Source organism: Berghia stephanieae, chromosome 12 (genome assembly GCF_034508935.2).
Source record: "Berghia stephanieae isolate SIO BIC M18660-M18661 chromosome 12, UCSD_Bste_1.3, whole genome shotgun sequence".
Classification (NCBI taxonomy): Eukaryota; Metazoa; Mollusca; class Gastropoda; order Nudibranchia; family Aeolidiidae; genus Berghia; species Berghia stephanieae.
Genome location: NC_088371.1, coordinates 42,596,176 through 42,616,175, shown reverse-complemented (window position 1 = coordinate 42,616,175; position 20,000 = coordinate 42,596,176). Strand labels below are relative to the sequence as shown.

Below are 20,000 nucleotides of genomic sequence, written 5' to 3'. Positions count from 1 at the left end.
CAGTGTCTTCTATCCCCCTATATCTGTTTTCCTGGGTGGGGATCCTGACCTCCCATAGTGGACAGGGAGGTACATACAGTGTCTTCTATCCCCCTATATCTGTTTTCCTGGGTGGGGATCCTGACCACCCATAGTGGACAGGGAGGTACATACAGTGTCTTCTATCCCCCTATATCTGTTTTCCTGGGTGGGATCCTGACCTCCCATAGTGGACAGGGAGGTACATACAGTGTCTTCTATCCCCCTATATCTGTTTTCCTGGGTGGGGATCCTGACCTCCCATAGTGGACAGGGAGGTACATACAGTGTCTTCTATCCCCCTATATCTGTTTTCCTGGGTGGGGATCCTGACCTCCCATAGTGGACAGGGAGGTACATACAGTGTCTTCTATCCCCCTATATCTGTTTTCCTGGGTGGGGATCCTGACCTCCCATAGTGGACAGGGAGGTACATACAGTGTCTTCTATCCCCCTATATCTGTTTTCCTGGGTGGGGATCCTGACCTCCCATAGTGGACAGGGAGGTACATACAGTGTCTTCTATCCCCCTCTATCTGTTTTCCTGGGTGGGGATCCTGACCTCCCATAGCGGGCAGGGAGGTACATACAGTGTCTTCTATCCCCCTATATCTGTTTTCCTGGGTGGGGATCCTGACCTCCCATAGTGGACAGGGAGGTCCATACAGTGTCTTCTATCCCCCTATATCTGTTTTCCTGGGTGGGGATCCTGACCTCCCATAGCGGGCAGGGAGGTACATACAGTGTCTTCTATCCCCCTATATCTGTTTTCCTGGGTGGGGATCCTGACCTCCCATAGCGGGAAGGGAGGTCCATACTGTGTCTTGTATCCCCTTATAATTGTTTTCCAACATGCTTTCTGTCTTTGTCTTGAAATGAAGTTACTTGATTTTGTCCTGGTCCTGGTTGGAGTCTTGGCTGGGAGGGAAACAGTCAAATGCATAGTTATTGTTTTGGGAGATGATATTTTTTTCCTTGTAAATCATCTCTCTGTTATGTATTATTATATTTGTTATTTTTAGTGTATAATGTAAGCATTTGAGTGTATTCCTCTCTGTTGGATTTTGTGCTTGTGTCCGGATGAGTTTTATAGGTGATCTCAAACTAAGTACATTGGTGGTATGCTCTTGGAATCTACATCTGATCCCTATTTGTTCCCAGTTCCCCTTTGTCTTACCTTTTCTTGGGTGCTTTAATTGTAATTCTAGAAATTTTTACTATCCATTTTCTTCCTTTTTACTGGCGCTGATATGACCTAAATGTGTTGCAAGCGCCGTAAAACCCTTAAAAACAAAAAAATATCTGTTTTCCAACAGGCTTTCTGTCTTTGTCTTTGATTGAGATTACTTGGTTTTGTCCTGGCCCTGGCCAGATACCCTGGCTGGGAGGGTAACAGTCAAATGTATAGTTTTGGTTTTGGGAGATGATATTTTTTGTCTTGTAAATCATCTCTCTGTTATACATGGTGTTGTTTGTTTTACATATTATATATGATTTGGAGACATTTGAGTGTGTTCCTTTGAGTTTGGATTGTGCTTGTGTCTGGATGAGACATTTAGGTGATCTCAAACTAAATACTTTGATAGTGTGCACTGTACTGCTACTGACGTCTGGGTTTTTTTCCAGTCTTCCCTTGGAATAGACCCTAGAGGCAAATGTCCCCCTATGGGATGAATAAAGGGAATTTTATAAATTTAGTTTGTAAAAAAGTACGAATTTTTTTCCATTTTAAAGTAGGCAGGTCTCGGTGCTAGAGCAGGAAGGGGAAAAAACCCAGACAGTCACATTTTCATTTTTTGAAAAAAAAATTGTTTTTCAAATTTAAATACAAATTTTGAAGAGATGAACTATTAAATTGATTGTTTTACTATATTATATAGGGAGTCCCGATAGGTCAGTTGGTAGAGGATTATTTATCTTATCGGGACCCCCCCGGCCCCCCCCCCCCCTCTTGTCCCTAAAATGCGACCATTTATTTTTTAATTTCTTATGCACCGAATGTTTTAAATGTCATTTTGTTTTGTTTTGTTTTGTTTTCCAGTTACAGCAGTGACTCTGACATTGCCGTCAACATCAAAGGTATCAACGCTGGTATCAAGGACCTTAGGGTGAGTGGTTACAAAAATGTCCAATATTGAATTGATAAATATAGATAGATATAATAAATAAATAAATAAAATAAAATTCCCTTTATTCGTCTCCAATGGAAAATTTGTCTTTGGGGTCTATCCCAATTCAGACTGGAATTACCCAGGCATCAGCCGCAGTGCAGCGCTGCAAAAGTGAGCTAGGGCGATGCGACTTTTGCTCAAGGCCACACAACGAGGCGGGTAATTTACTGGGTATCTTTTGGGTACGAAGTAAAGACTGTACCGCTGAGCCACGCTCCCCCCCCCCCCCCCTATATGAATAGCTATTTAGACCTCATTATTAATTAAAAGTATGATTTCGAATTTGAGTTGAGACGGTGATTCTAAATACTGGTCGAGACCTGAACAACATTGACCAAATTTATTATACCGCCATCCTCGCTATACCCACCAAATTTGTTTTGATGGCGTACATGGCGATATAACGAGGTTTCACTGTATATATATATATGTATAAAATATAAATTGTCACTCACATTATATGGCCAAGACGTACGTTTCTGTGGCTTTCGTCCACATCTTCAGTCGGCATAATGTCAGAAGAAAAAAATGTATTCCATTTGAGGTGTTTACACTCTGTATGTCCTTGATATAAATATAACCATATAACGATTGATAACCATATAATGTGTGATTGAATCCCCAGCTCCATGGCACTCTCCGCATCGTGTTCAAGCCCCTCATCAACAAATCTCCTCTCATTGGTGGAATGCTTGTCTTCTTCCTCAACAATCCCGTAAGCCTTGACTTCAATTTGTCTCTAGGATAAGTTCTTATCATTTTGCCTCAACGATAAGTTCTTATCATTTTGCCTCAAGGATAAGTTCTTATCATTTTGCCTCAAGGATAAGTTCTTATCATTTTGCCTCAAGGATAAGTTCTTATCATTTTGCCTCAACGATAAGTTCTTATCATTTTGCCTCAAGGATAAGTTCTTATCATTTTGCCTCAAGGATATGTTCTTATCATTTTGCCTCAACAAGTTCTTATCATTTTGCCTCAAGGATAAGTTCTTATCATTTTGCCTCAAGGATATGTTCTTATCATTTTGCCTCAAGGATAAGTTCTTATCATTTTGCCTCAAGGATAAGTTCTTACTTAAATGTTCAATATTCAGTTATCAAATCTTTGTCTCGAAAAATAAAACTTACTTTTTTATTGAAGTCAATATTACTTGTTTTGAATTTTTTCCCCTAGATTTTTATAATTAAGATCAACTATGGTGTAAGAAAAATTCTTTAATTGAAACTAAAGTCCATGACATAATAATAGGTGGAGGTGAATTTGAAAAACATATTAAAGTGGAAAGTGTAATTCGAGATAGTTAAATATTCTCTGATAGCTCAGTTGGTAGGGCACTCGCTTCACCCACAAAGGCACCGAGATCGATCCAGGGTGCAGTCGAGATTTTTTTTATGACGGACCCTTTTGTCCACCCAGCAGTGGAATGGGTAGCTGAGTCTTGTAAGAGTGGCAAAAGTACTTTGCGATAGACTAGTGTCCCATCCAAAGGATAGCAAGCAATTGCTATTGTCCATTTCACGCCATATAGAAACTGGGATAAACTTGGGCTCCATGAGCCTAACGGCTCTGAAAGACGACGTACTTAAATGGTCTCTTACTCGTTTTGACGTTTTACTTTGAATGTTGTGTAACCTGACATAATATCAATTTTGTCAAACTCGTCCTTCAGATCCATTAGGCCTATGGAGTTTATCTCGGGTTCTATAGCGTGATATGGACAATAGTAGCAATTTCTTGATACCCTATGGATAGGACACTAGTCAATTGCAGAAAAAAAAATTTATCTAGATTTTACCCAGGATTGATCTCGGTCCCTTTGTGTGTGAAACGAGTGCTCTACCTACTGAGCTATCGGGTTCCCAGTTTTTCTTCTTAAGAGTTCTTCAAATTTTCATTTCTGTTTAATTTACTTTTTTTTGTTGTTGTTGTTTCTTTTTCTGCCTTCAGGATCTTGATTTCAACCTGACAAGCTTGGCGAATGCCTTTGATCTGCCCGGTCTCAAGTAGGTGGCGTTATGAATAGATGGAATAAAATAGATACTAAAATAGATGGTGGTGATGATGATGATGATGATGATGATGATGATGATGATGATGATGATGATGATGATGATAATAATCATAATAATCATCATAATCATAAGAATAATAATACTAATAATACTAATAATAATAATAATAAAAATAATAATAATAATAATAATAATAATAATAATAATAATAATAATAATAATAATATGATATTAATTGTCCATAAAACCAATTAGTTTTTTGGTTTACAATTTTCCAAAGTACACACACACTTATTTATTGGTACCAACACATCTCCAATTCCAAATTCAATTATGTACCATATTTAAGAACATACCCATTCAATTAGTGCATAGAAATAATTTAAAATACTCGCAAGTTCGTTGTGTCATTGGGTGCGATAAAAATAACTCGTTTAATAAATACAAAGAGATGAAAGAATCATATTTTACTGGATTGAGTTGGTGGGCCTCATATTTAATCTTTCCACTTATCCCATCAACCCACAGTGACATGCTGCATTCCATCATTCTGGAACAAATTGCCAACATGATGGTCTTACCGAACCGATTCCCCATCAAACTGGCCGAGGGACTGGATCTCAGCAAACTCCGATATCCTCAGCCACAGGTAAGGGGTGTGGTAGTATAGGAATCAATAGTCAGATCACATCTACCCAGCAACCAGCAGCCTGGTGGTTCTAAACAAAGAAAATAGGTACTTTTTATTCTTCTTGCTGTCTAGAACTTTTTCACAAGTCATGTGATCAGAATGTGTAAAAGTCAAAACGTGATCAGATTTATAATGTTTTTCTCCTCTGGATACACTTTTATGCTCGTCGGAGAAATATTTCATAAGGGCGTCCGCCATTGTTCCGATAGTTTAGAACCAGTTACTAAGTTACTATGCGTCATTACGAGGGAAGTGACGTCACGACTGTTGAAGCCAATTAATTCTCACCAATCAATGATTAATCTGGTTGTTGAAATGGGTCAGAGTGGCTCAGTGGTACAGTCTGTAGGACAAAGATCTGAACAAGTGTGTATGAAAGGTGCTAGACAAAGCAATGTCAATGTTCCTGCTCGAAGCTCGAAGAAGTAAATAACAATGTGAAATTGAATGTAAGCTTCAATTGGATATATGAAAACATAAAATAGACGTTTCGGGTGAATGAAACACTACAGACGAATGAGATTAGTGGAAGTGGCATTGCTAAGATGCATAAACAAAAACATTGATGGGCAGGAAATTGAACGCATGAATTAAAATAGAACAATATAAATGTATAAATGGTGCGTAATTAAGTCAAAAGAGGGGAGGCGGAGAGGAACTGTGTAATACAGTATAGAAAGTGAAATATAAAAACGTGTAGACTGTTGTTAGAAAGACGAAGCAAGAAAGAAAACTACAAGAAAAAAAACCTTCCCAAAATATAAGTCCTTCAGACCTTCTGATTACTGGTACAGTCTTTGCTTTGTACCCAAAAGGTACCGAGTTTGAAACCCATTGTGTTGTGTGGCCTCCTTCAGCAAGTCACCTGGCTTTAGTCCAGTTTGTAGTGCCGGGCTATTCCAATCTTGAGCTTTATACTAGAGCTTTTATACAGAGCAATATCCATTTAATGTGCTCAAAGCCCTTTACAAAGGGTCCTGACCAAAAGCAACATGTAACATTAGAAAGAGACGTGACGCTTATATGGCGATATTACAAATTTTTTTTTACAATTTTCAAGACAGCACTGTTAACGGCCAGGTACACATTTTACACCTGAATACAGTGAGAGAATGTGAGTAAAGAGCATTTTCCAAGGACTCAACTATGCACTGAGCGACCTTCCGATCCGAAAGAGAGTGTCATACCACTAGACCATATGTCTCTGCTTTGTACCTGAAAGGTACCAGATTTGAATCCCCTCTGCATTGTGTGGCCTTGAGCAAGTCACCTCAGTTTAGCTCAGTTCGTGATGCCTGGGCTATTCCAGTCTTCCCTTGGAATAGACCCTAAAGAAGGAGGATGAGACATCACACCTGTCAAACATTTTATTTATTTATTTTTTTTCCACAATCGTTGCCAGTCAGATACTCCTATTACACCTGGGTATAGCGAGAAAATGTGATTTAAGAGCCTTTTCCAAGGACTCAACTTTGTGCTACTCACACTGGGACTCAAACCTCCGACCTGCAAGTCTCAAGCCTAGAGCACAAAGCCACATTATAAACTGTTTTGGTTTCCTTTTGCTCCTTTCAGGGTGTTGTTCGCGTCTGCGTGGCAGAGGCCAAAGATCTTAAAAAAGCTGACATCAGCCTGGTTGGCAAAGGGAAGTCTGATCCATACGTCATCCTGAAGGGTAAGTATTACTGTGTGGGGGGTCCTGACAGCTCAGTTGGTAGAGCACTCGCTTCACACACAAAGGGACCGAGATAGATCCCGGGTGAAGTCCAGATTTATTTTCTGATTCACCCCCCCCCCCCCCCAACCCTCCTGTCCACCCAGCAGTGAATGGATAGCTGAGTCTTGTTAGATTTGACGGAAAGCACTTTGCGATAGACTAGTGTTCTATCCAAGGGATAGCAAGCAATTGCTATTGTCCGTTTCACGCTATAGAAACCGGGATAAACTCTGGCTCCGTGGGCCGAATGGCTCTGAAGGACTCCTTGAGTATCATCATGATGATCTGAATTAAAATACAAACCTTCCTGGTACTACGAATAATTCATAGAAATACAAATTTTTGGCTCCAGCTACAGAGATGCATTGGTCTCTGACTCAGTAAATCTTGTTGAGTCTAGCTTATTAGAACCTATTTATTCAGGACTTTGGAGTGTTTTTGGATCATTTTGAGAGGAAATTATGTATTTCCAAAGCTATATATAGTGACTTTTTCTTGTTTCCCTTGGAAACCCAGAATTTTAAAAATTTCAAGTAGGCAGTTCTGAAAATAGATGAGATTGAAATGAAGGCGTAGTCAGCGTGTCCACTTGTCCTCACCACGTTCACAGTCGTGATTATCTTTGGGTATCTTTACATGATTGGGGAGTTTATGCTGGTGTTGCCTGTATTAATTTTTTTGATGTTACATATCGGGTTTCTTATGCGATGATGTTGCATTTTTTTCCAGATCTAAGCTTTCTGTGAGTTTAAAAATTTTTTTTTTTTACGCTATTGTAATGAAAGAATTTTTTAGTAATTTTTCTTGCAGTTTTGTTTTGTACGATTTTGATCCTGTTTGTATCAGTTTTGGTGTGAAACGTGTGGTTTGGGTGCTTTACCAAGTGAGCTATACAAAACCACAAACATCACTACTGAAACAGTTTACAGAATCTGATTTCAAGAGGTAAATATTACAATGTGCCTTTCTGTGTCCTTTCAGTCGGTGCCAAGGAAGTGAAGACCAAGATCATCAACAACTCGGTCACCCCAGTGTGGAACGAAACGTTTGAGCTCATCGTCGACTCGGCCGACGGACAAGTGATGTATGTGGATGTTATGGATGACGACCCTGGAAGCAAGGACGACGACTTGGGCAGGTGAGTTGGTCATTTAGGTTATCCGTGAATCCATTTGATAAGTGATGTATGTGGATGTTATGGATGACGACTTGGGCAGGTGAGTTGGTCATTTAGGTTATCCATGAATCCATTTGATAAGTGATGTATGTGGATGTTATGGATGACGACTTGGGCAGGTGAGTTGGTCATTTAGGTTATCCATGAATCCATTTGACAAAATCCATGATGATTCATTCAATCCGTCTTGTTGTTATTTAATTGTCATTAATAAATGTCAGGCTGACTGAGAAAACCCGGGAAGATGCGGCAAGCTTTGATTTGAGATGTGAACCAAAATCGAAGATAACATTTTTCTCATAACAACAAATTTTATTGAGAAAAAAAATCATAACTTTGGTTCTAACAGACATAGAAAGAAAATTTGAAGTGGTAAATGATCAGAAAGGCATGGTCTACACCACTGCATACAAAACTTAATTTATGAAAATTGCTCGTCTTTCCGGGTTTACTCAGCCAGCCACACATATTTAGTTGATGATAATGACGGTTTAAGAAGAGCATCCTTACCCTCAGATTGGAGGTTGGAGCGATAACACTTGCTATCTTTTCTGTCCTGTCCTCTTTATGAAGAGCACAGGAGAAAAAGGGCAAGAGTCGCATTTTATTCTTTCAAAATCAATTTTCAAATTTAAATACAAAATTTGAAATTAACATTTAATTTTTTAAAAATGAATAAAATAAAATAAATTTCCCTTTATTCATCCCATAGGGGAAATTTGTCTCTAGGGTCTATTCCAAGGGAAGATTGGAATAACCCAGGTGTCAGCCGCAGTGCAGCACCGCAAATTGAGCTAGGGCGAGGTGACTTGCTCAAGGCCACACAGCGAAGCGGCGGACGATAGAACTCGGTACCTATCGGGTACGAAGCAAAGACCGTTCTGCTGAGCCACGCCAACCCCTGTACAATGTAGTAAAATTGTATAATATAAAAATGATAATCAAGTTCCCCAATCTCATCCAAAATTAGAACATGTAGTCCATTTTGAACTATTGCTTTTGGAAATTAATTGAAATGATAACAATAAATATTACACCCTTCCATCATGGCATCATAAGATATCGTAACAAGTAATTCCATGAAGGAATATAGATAACTCATTAAACAAGATGTCTGATGTCAACTGGAATCACCATGTTGTCACAGTGAGATATCGTAGCCAAGGCATTCCATGAAGGAATATAGATAACTCATTAAACAAGATGTCTGATGTCAACTGGAATCACCCATGTTGTCGCAGTGAGATATCGTAGCCAAGGCATTCCATGAAGGAATATAGATAGATAATCCATTAAACAAGATGTCTGATGTCAGCTGGAATCACCCATGTTGTCTAAAATATTTATTAAAATTAAAAGAAAAAAACAAAAAATGATAAATAGAAATCAGAATTCAGTTTCCTGACATGTCGCTTACAGAATCACAATGGACTTGGCTAGAGTCAAAGAGAACGGCCACGAAGACGAGTGGCTGCCATTGGAAGACGTGAACCAAGGTTTGATCCATCTCCAGATGACATGGCTCTATTTGGCCAACGATCCCCTGGAACTGGACAGGGTAAGCAAGCCATTTTGTCCTCTGTTATCGCTTATATATATATATGTATGGATTTAGAGATATTATGTATTTCTAAAATATCATTATCATTCATTAACTTGAATTTAGCTGAAGAGAAAAGACACTGACACAGACACGACTTCAAGGTGTTTTCAATGAACACAAATTAATGTGGGAAGCATGCAGAAGAGATGCAGAGAAAATTGGAGGCTGTTACTCGTGTTAATTTCTGTCAGGAGATTTCATAACTGATTGTGAAAGGTCTGTGGATTCTGTCCAAGAAATCTCAAGAGAAGTCATAGCGGCCAACTGTCCCGATGACATAGTGGCCAACTGTCCCGATGACATAGCGGCCAATTGTCCTGATGACATAGCGGCCAATTGTCCTGATGACATAGCGGCCAATTGTCCCGATGACAATGTTGCCATTTTTTGTTCTTGACAGTCGTGGAGGTTAGTTAGGGTGTCTCGTTTTAGCTCCTTGAAAAATTGGCCACTGTGAGAATTGCTGAATCATTGACTTTATATATATGTATATATATCTCCTGTTCTTGTCCATTTCTTTGTGTCGTAAGATGCATCTTCTCTTTTTTGTTTTCTTTTTCCTGTACTTGGAATGTATAGTGTCTTGAGGTGAGGGAGTTTATTTCAATAAGTTTGTGCCAAGCAACAAAAACAAAGCAGTGTTCGATATTGGATGCATCACCTGCTTTTTTGTGTGTTCCCAGTTAGATATTTCCAGAAGGGATTGTATTTGGATACGCAAGACTATTATTTTTTATCGTTTATTTCTCCCCTTCTGCTAGTTGGTAAAGATGTTATGAGAAAAAAACAAAACAAAACAAACAAAATATATACCAACAAAAAATACAATTGAGCAAAATTAGAAGAAAAAAAAAGAAGCTTGATTGTGATTCGATGTGGGGGATATGAGTGTGTGTGTGTGTGTGTGTGTGTGTGTGCGTGTGTGTGTGCGTGTGTTAGTGTGTGTGTGTGTTTGTGTGTGTGGGTGTATGTGTGTGTGTCAGAGAGAGGGATGGTTACTGAGAGCTCCATCCTAATGTTTTTGTTTTTTATTGCACCTACTTGCATCTGCATTCCCATTTTTTATCTTCTTGACACAAATCAGCTTAAATTGTTCTTTATGATTTTTCTTTGAATTACTTTTTAAACTTACTGTCGTGATCAGTGAGGAATGAGATTTTGGTGTTGTCAGTGTTTTATTTTTAATCAGAAAGTGGGGGTGGGTGGGTGGGGAGCGTCCTATGTGGGTTTTAGATCATTTCTGACACTTTAGGCAATTTATGTCAAATTCGAATGCGTTTCATTTTGTTAGAAAATATTCTTCGTCTATAATTTGGCCATTTTATGAACAATTAATGTTGAGTGTGACAGGAATTTAATGCAATATCTTTCTTAAATTCCCCAATGTTTCCAATGTTGTCTTTTTCATTCATTTCATTGTTGTAATGCCATTCGTTTTCTCACCAAGTTAACTGCCAAACTCTGGAAAAACAAGTATTTAAAAATTTGGCCAGAAAGCTCGTCCTTCAAATGTCGATCAATTTAAATGACCTCATCTAGACAAAAACTCTCATACCTGGGACTTCCCGTAGTCTTCCATTAAATCCCAGGTTTGAGAGTTTTCGACAAGACGAGGAGGGTCTTTAAAACTGATCGATATATTTGAAGGACGAGTTTTTAGGCCAAATTTTTAAATACCTGTTTTTTTTTGGGTTTTTTTTTAGAGTGGGGCAATTAACTTTTTAAGTGTCTTCACTGTCACTATGCGTCACTATGCATGTCCCCAAATAAATGTTGTCATTAAAAAAAAACCCATTATATGAATGAGATCCTTTTAGGTTACATTTGAGACAACTGTTATAAAATACAAGGATTTTTAGTAATTTTGAATATTATGATTTTTTAAATAAAAGTTAAAGCGTAGGGTAAGTTGATGTTATGTGTTCTTGTTTTTGTTGTTTAAAAAAAATGTTATTATTGTTTCTGTTACCATCATCATCATCATCATCATTCATCATCATCATCATCATCATCATCATCATCATCGTCATCATCATCATCATCGTCATCATCATCATCATCATCATCGTCATCATCATCATCTCCACAACTGTTGTCACAATCATTACTATTATTGCTATTATAATTTTTATTCCTTATTTTATTTCCTGTCGTTGTTCATTGTTCCACGTTACATTTAAAAGTCAAAACAAATATTGAGTTAAAGTTACCCAAAGCTGAGGTCAGTTGAAGAATAGAACAAAAATATACAGCTTCAACATATGTTATTTGCAGTCAAAAGAAAGTGTACACAGGAAGTGTGTAGTTTAATTTTTCTGCCATCCGTGTCTTCTTGAAACATTTTCAAGGCAGGAAAACACAATGCAAAATAACATCCATTAATCTACGCGATGTCACGACTTAGTTAAGAACAATATGCACGTGCCATTGGTCATCTTCAAGCTGGACGGTCTGTGACCAATGTCTCAAGGATGTTTAATATCACAAGGATATATATATATATAAAAAACTCTAGCAAGAAACTCTTCAGCCAACTGCCAACACATTCTCAAAGTTTGGCTGATTTTGTGTTTGAGCAAAATATTTCTGGTTATAATATACTTTCATTAGTCAAATGGGTTTATTAAATTAATGCTAGCATATCTCCCAATGCAACTGTAGCTTAAATGTTAGTTCTAATAGATTTCAGTGGCGTCAATACAAAAGGGGCTTTCAGACCAAACCCCCTGTGAATGACGACTAACAACGCAAACAAGCAAATTGAAATCGTTTCATTTTGTTTTGTTTCATTGTTTCAGTCCAATTTTTAAAAAAATGTTTATAGTTTGTGTTACTGACGAGGGATCTGTGCCTGAAATGTTCATTTTGTTAATTGTTTGACACCCAACTGAATATTTCAACTGAACAGTCAGACGAAGTCATTTTTTTTTAGTTTTTGTTTTGCTGTAAGCATTGACAGATAAGGCCTGGATCTAGTGGTAATTTTTTGATATTTTAAAGTTTAGGATGTCAAATTATTGCATCTGATTGGATTATGTCTCTTTATTATTAACTCTTTCGAGTTCAAATGAATGGACAATTGAATAAACGTGACTTATCGCAAAACTGTTTTATGTCGGTATAAATAAGACCAGTAAGAGTTAATTTTCAATTTGAAAAAAATAAAAATGTTAGGAAATACGGACTTTGGATATTTTGCAATTTAAGAAATTGTATTTATTCCACAAAATAAGAATAGAAATTTTAAGTTTCACATTTGGGACGATAAATTCAATTGTCAATTACTAGCTGATCCCAACTGCTTCGAGACGGTGTGTCATAAATTCATTCAATTTTCAATCGTTGTGGACTTGAGAGGGTTAAGGATAATAAATGTTGTATGTGTCACTTTGATTTGTTTTAAATTTTTTTTCCTCTTTTAAAACAATTTTTTTAAACCATCTTTTTATTTCTTTTGTTGTTTATTTTTTTTTTTGATGTGTGCTAAATTGTCTGGAGTGAGACAGACGTTTAATTCCCACGTCTGCTCTCCTCGCATTTCACACCCAATTGTCTGGTAAGTGGAAAAAAATGAATTTTTAAAAAATAGATAAAAATAGCGTGCTGTTGCTGTTCTAAGAATAGAAATAAAATGATAAGATACGCATCTAAAAAAAATGAAGCTTTTATTTTTGAAGTCGCCCGCTTTTTTTTCCTTTATCGCACTTTTTGTTTTAGTTTAGAGCAGCTTTTTCTGTTTCTAATTTCGATTTTGCTGTGCTCTAATGCTTTTAAAAAAATGTTGATTTTGTCATTTTTAAAAGTCTGTTTCCACGGGTGAAAATAATGATGGTATTTATTAATTTTACACAGGACAAAAGTTCAAAGTTCACAGTTTAAAGCTTTGGTTGTTGTTAAGGTGACATAAAAGTAACATACATTTTGTATTTTCTTTTATTAAAGTTTTTTAATGGAAATATAAATTGAGGGACAAAAATATTTTTTTTAAAAGCCCAAAAAAAGCAAGAAAAATGAAAATTAAATGTTATCATTAATTTTATTAAACTTTTTAGTTGTTTTATTTCTGTCTTTAGTTTTAAAAGTTTTGTTTGTAAAAATGTCACAATGACGATTCTCTACAAGACATGGATGGAGTACTTGATTTAAAAACCAAACAAACACCTGAAACAAATGAAATATTTTATTACCCTTTGATTTTGGCTGTGCTGAAAAGTCAACCTCTGAAAAAATATACAAAATTAAAAACAAACAAAACAAAAACAGAAGCAATGAACCCCCCCCCCCCCCCCCCCCCCCCCAAAAAAAAAAAATAAAAAAAATAAAAATAATAAAGAATAAAAATAAAATCAAAACAACAAAATCAAAAAGAGCCCAGAAAAAGTGGCATCCTGAAATTTTAACCCAACTCTTTCCTTTTCTTTTTTATTATTTTTATTTGGTCTTAGTTTTTGTTCCATTCTTTTTTCTTTTTTTTTTCAAATTTATTTCTATTTTTAGATTGATTTAAGGGAATCTGTTTTGATAATTGTTAATATCACTAACAACATTATATCATTTTCAGCCTTATTCTCCTTGCTTAAAACATTCCAATACCCCTCCTTGCAATTATTTGTTTTATATTGTTATTATTATTATTATTATTATATTATTATTATTATTATTATTATTATTATTATTATTATTATTATTATTATTATTATTATTATATATTATTATTATTATTATTATTATATATTATTATATCTTATTATTATTATTATTATTATTATTATTATTATTATTATTATTATTATTATTATTATTATTATTATTATTATTATTATTATTATTATTATGTATTCTTTGAAAAAATACCTTCCTACATATTAAAAAAAAAAATTAAAAACAAGATTGATTTTTTTCCCCCCTAAAAGGTTTCTGAATGAATAAAATGTCACTTTGACCCTTTCAACTCTGTCCATGCCAGACTTATATTCTACTTTTATATCCGATTTCCCTCCCCCCTCACCCCCCACCCTGGGCTCCGTTTCCATCTGGATCTCTATTACCATAACGGGGGAGGTCGTCGCACATCACTCTGAAGCAACATCATATTGTATCAGTGACTTATAAAATTCTAACCCGTTCGCACTCCGTTCCTCTGTACTCTGACAAAAAGCCTTTTCCTTCATATCCAGAAGAAATTTTACTTTCAATAAGTTTCCAGTTTAGGAATGTTGGACAATGTTAGGATTATCTTAATCCAGTTTAGGAATTTTGGACAAGGTTAGGATTATCTTAATGCTGTTAAGGGGATGTTTGACATATTAGGCTTTTAACGAAATCGGGTCGAACGAGACGCCGAACGCCGAACCCGAACGGATATAGCCTTCTCACGTGACCATGAACGAGATCTGGATAGTGAAGACTCACAAGCGGTATGCAGCATCGGATCTAAGGTCACGTGATAGAGGATAGCTCGGGTTGCTGTTGGCTTGTGTTAGGGGAGGGGCAAGGTCAGTGTCATTCAATAGTATATAATTGTGCACGTGGCGCTCTATACAGAGAGAAAATTATAAATTGATTACGGGTGAAGGTGGGGGGAGGGGGAGGGTTGACCCACAAACGATAGAGGTGTTGGGCTTCGGGTAGACCATGATACGAAATCAAAGAGAAAAGGCCGCTGGTACTTGGATGGTGGAAATGGTTGGGGTGGGGGGTGGGGGGGGGGGGGGGGGGGGAGGTAGTGACAATCAGCATGGGATGTATATATTAACATAAATAATACAGGCAATAGATGACCAGGGATGTGTATTGTTTGTGTATTGTTTGTATATGTTTGTGTGTGTGTGTTTGTGTGTGTGTGTGTGTGCGCGCGCGTGTGCGCGCGCGTGTGTGTGAAAGAGATTACACAAAAATACCTTTCTCGGGAGCTTCCAAATGATTACGTATACGATAAATTTGAAAACCACATTGTTGAATCAGCTTGCAAAAAGGAGAACATTTATCTTTGTTTCACAAAAATAGGTTTAGAAATAAAATTTATTTCTAGTAGATTGATTTTGAAAAAAATATTGCTCAATTTTTTAAATTTAATGATAGTTTCTTTATTTTCCGGTCAGTTTTCTTGATTTATATCTCATTTTTCAATTCTCAATGCGACGAGCACACTGATGTATCTCGTGTGATTCAAAAGCGTTGTTTGTTTTTTTAATATATATATATATACTGAGAGTCCTCACTAATTAATTCCTGAGCGTTGAGATGGTGACGAAACTATTACATACAAGACCTTGCAGTCGAGTCGGCAAGGCTTTTGGGTTACACAACCACTATTTACCCATCGGTCAGCGGTAATCTTTGATGTATACAACACTCACCGCCTTTACGCAAAGCCGCCTGCCCATAAATCAAGAGATGGTCTCCTAACTGTTCACAAGCGAACTGTCAAACGAGCAATCGATGATTGGATAAGAATCTCAAGATCTCATATAATAAGGTAAGTTTTGGAGAGGTGATATCCCCCCACCCGTCATCGACAGAACTTTCATTGCGTTATATCATATAAGCTCCGCCTCCTCTTTCTATTCCGGAGTGACGAGATTAGACGAGAGGACGCGAGAAAAAACTGATCACGTGATCGGTAAGTCGTTCGTTCGGTGTCCGTTCGGTGAGCAACTATAACTCTGTATTGAGTATTATTTTAATACATTATTTAAAGTAAAGAAATTATTGGTCAATTTAAAAAAAAGGCCTTTTGTCAATGTACTGTAGAGTTTATCTGTCCGACGGCTGTTTTCTGGTTTCAAATACAAATACTTATTACATTCAAACTCGTCTCACATTATGCTACTCTCTTGACATTTACCATGTGTAAAAAATTAGTTTATGTCTAAGCAACTTTTTCAAAGATTAAAACTTCCTTTGTTTTTTTGTTTGTTTTTATTTCATAAAAAAAAAAAATTAAATGATGAGTCGCTGCTCAGAGTAACTGAAATGTAACCAAAATGTTATGAAAAGGACAAATTAATGACTTATAATTTAATAATATAACAAGAAACTCAAGTATGGCTTCAGTGAAGAATCCCCCCCCCCCCTTCCCCCTCAAATAAGTGTTTTGGTCAGTCATGACTCCTTGATGCCTTTCTACTCTTTTTGTTTATTTATTTATTTTTTTTTACACGAGGGCTTGAACCCACGCCCCTTGAATCTGGAGCTTATACTGGCGTATATTGTGTGTGCTCTTATCCACTATGCCATCAGTGTCGGTGGAATATTGATTGCGTGTGGCCTGTTGGGGAATTCAGCAAAGCATCGTGAAGCACAACGCACTCATGAATCCACTTAAAAACACCTTATAAATTATATGATTACTTACCATTTATTTAATGTGTATATTTTACATGGTATAAATGTGAAAGTTACATTTTTCTGAGGCTTAAATCAGGGACATTTATTGTGACATTTATGGGTTAATTGTTACTGTCACCATGATCAAAAGGTCACACTTTAAAATTGATTCTTTTAAGACAACTTGAAATTGATTCAAATTACATTATAAAAACAATTTTAAAAACTAATTCTATATGCATTTTTTGTTATAAAATGTTTATATATTTAACTGAATTTAATAGATTTGACATTTTTTCCCCGTTTTTTTTTTAGATTTTAATTTTAAATATTTTATCAATTTAAAATGTTTTGAGATTATTCAAAGTTAATAATTATTATAGTGTTTTCTGTCCAATACGATGTCTCTCTTCTTGCCGAAAGTCTTTGCTTTTTGCTTTTTTGATATTTGTATTTGATTTGGATTGTAGGTGTGGACCTTTAAAACAGAATAAAAAAGACTTTGAAATGCTCGTAAGTTGTGAAATTGGAGCAAAAATGTTGTAATTCTACGAATGTTTGTAGTACTAGGAAACAATTCAAATGATCAAGATCTCAACAAGTGTGTATGAAAGGCGCCAGACAAAGAAAGTAAAATACAAGAAAAAAAAACACCCCAAAAAATCAGTCGACCTTGATTGGGGATCGAACATCAGACCTTCTGATTGCTGGTTAGACTGGCAATCAGAAGGTCCAAAGTTCTCTAACCAGTCTGAGGTTCGATCCCCAGTCGAGGTCGACTGATTTTTAGAGATGTTTTTTTTTCTTGTATTTTTCTTTCTTTCTTTGTCTGACACCTTTCATAACCACTTGTTCAGATCTTGTTAATTTGAATTGTACGCACACCTTCCTAGTACTATGAAATATTTGTAGAATTACAACATTTTTGCTCCAATTTCACGAACATTTCAAAGTGATAAACAATTATTGTAGACGACACAAGAGTCCATAATTTTAAAGGATTTTGAATTGTGATTGAATCCTCATGAAGATTGTTGATTGTTCATCTGTAGAGTTAATTATAGCAACTACAATTTTTATCTCGTTAAAAAATATGAATTTTTACATTTCAAGTAGGTAGGTCTGTGTATGCAAATTAGATTTGTGATATTGACAGTGGTCGTTGTTTTAAAAAAAAAAACATCCTTTTTTTTTTTATTTGCTTAGTGCAGTGCAGTGCTTACCAATTTATCCCACCCTTACCCTGCTACACGCTGGTCTTGTTTTCTACACACTGGTTGAAATGAAGATACATGGTTTTATATTATAAAGATTGTGATCTCAAACTTTGATAGTGTGCTCATGGAATCAACATTTGTTTCCTATTTGAACCAATCCCCTTGTCTTACCTTTCTTGGGTGCTTTATCTGTAATTCTAGAACTTAATGCTATCCAATTTTCTTCCTTTTTACTGGCGCTGATATGACCTTAATGTGTTGCAAGCGCCATAAAACCCATAAAAACAAACAAATTACCTGTTTATCCCACCCTTTCCCTGCTACACGCTGGTCTTGATTTCTGCACACGGGTCGAAATGAAGATACATGTTTTTTTTAATATGAAGATTGTGACTGACAGATTTGACGGCTATGGTCACTTTGGTTGTGGTGGTGGTTGTGAAATCCTGAGACCAATTTCCCTGGTTTCTGTGTGTCATGCAGTCAAGAAATAAATAACATGTGAATGTAAGAATTGAACGAAAACAGATAGAATGGACGTTTCCGGTTTCCCCTTTATCAACAAACAGGATGAATGAAACACTACAGATGAAGGAGATGATCTGTAGTGTTTCATTCATCCTGTTTGTTGATAAAGGGGAAACCCGAAACGTCCATTCTATCTGTTTTCGTAATTAAATCGAAGCTTACATTCAATTTCACATTGTTATTTATTTCTTCTATCTTCGAGCAGCAACATTTACATTACACATGCATTCAAGATCAATAAAAAGGAAGAAGAATGTGTGATGTCACACCTTCCTCTCTTCTGGTTCAAAGCTCCATGGAAGTGTGTAACCAGTCCTCCAGAGGACTACCAATGAATATGTTACATTTTGAATCATGGGATAGCGTAATTGTTTAAGGAGCTGGATATAAAGACAGATTCTTATGATACAGACAGTGAATCTTTATTGATGACCAGCATTTTATTTTAGGCTAGAAAATAAGATGCCGTCACTCTGACACCAGAAGATCAGTTGCACAAGTTATGAAACCAATCCTGCAGAAAACTGGTTTCACACTTCCAAGGAGATTGGAACCAGTATTTTGACATCTTACTTTCGGTTTCCCATTGCTTTGCTGACCCTTTAGGCAGGATGCTGGCGTATCACAAAGGTTATTTCTGTCGAATCTAAGAGACCCAGCTACCCAATCACGACAGGGGTCACGACAGGGGGGGGTGAGAAAAATACTCGCCTCCATATTTGATTTAGCTTGGTCTGTTTGTGTAACACACGTCTAGGGCTCCAGTGATTGTGTACATATATGTGTTGTTTTCCTGATATATGTCCTCTTTACTTTTAAATCTCTCTCTCTCTCTCTCTCTCTCTCTCTCTCTCTCTCTCTCTCTCTCTCTCTCTCTCCTCTCTCTCTCTTCCCCCCCCCTCTCTCTCTCTCTCTCTCTCTCTCTCTCTCTCTCTCCCTCTCTCTCTCTCTCTCCCCCTCTCTCTCTCATCTCTCCCCTCTCTTCCTCCTCCTCTCTCTCTCTCTCTCTCTCTCTCCTCCCTCTCTCTCTCTCTCTCTCTCTCTCTCTCACTCTCTCTCTCTCTCCTCTTCTCTCTCTCTCTCTCCTCTCTCCTCTCTCTCTCCCCTCTCTCTCTCTCCCTCTTCTCCCTCCTCCTCTCTCTCTCTCTCTCTCTCTCTCTCTCTCTCTCTCTCTCTCTCTCTCTCTCTCTCTCTCTCTCGCCCCCCCCTCCCCCCTCCCCACTAACTCAATCTCACTCACAGTTTACCATAACATATTTTGACACCCATTTTGCTTGACCCAATCATTCATGGTAAAAACATCATCATAATAATAATAAATGGATTGTGTCCCTTTCTGTCTTGGTCGTCGTAGATCATCAAACAGGTGATGGACGAGAACACGGAGGAAGAGAAAGCCCACGCCGCCATCTTGTTGGTCTACTTGGATTCGGGCTCCAATTTGCCGGTAAGCACGTTTTGGTTTTACTCTTACGTTTATCAATATTCTGGGATGTAATACTGGTTTAACTCACTCAACCCTAACACCGACTAT

At 36.9% G+C, this 20,000-nt stretch overlaps 1 protein-coding gene across 2 annotated transcripts in view; it reads left to right on the top strand.

The window, feature by feature from the left end:
* Positions 1-20,000, top strand: part of LOC144958011 (extended synaptotagmin-2-like) — an 85,773-nt gene that overhangs the window by 47,852 nt on the left and 17,921 nt on the right. Inside the window, exons 5-12 of one of the 2 annotated variants that reach the window (XM_078889601.1) lie at positions 2,060-2,126; positions 2,815-2,904; positions 4,140-4,195; positions 4,733-4,853; positions 6,471-6,570; positions 7,594-7,750; positions 9,209-9,347; positions 19,833-19,913. In XM_078889601.1, the coding sequence (XP_078745727.1) occupies positions 2,060-2,126; positions 2,815-2,904; positions 4,140-4,195; positions 4,733-4,853; positions 6,471-6,570; positions 7,594-7,750; positions 9,209-9,347; positions 19,833-19,913 (811 nt within the window). Of the gene's footprint in view, positions 1-2,059; positions 2,127-2,814; positions 2,905-4,139; positions 4,196-4,732; positions 4,854-6,470; positions 6,571-7,593; positions 7,751-9,208; positions 9,348-19,820; positions 19,914-20,000 lie in introns of both variants that reach the window. The other variant, XM_078889600.1, reaches the window with a different exon arrangement.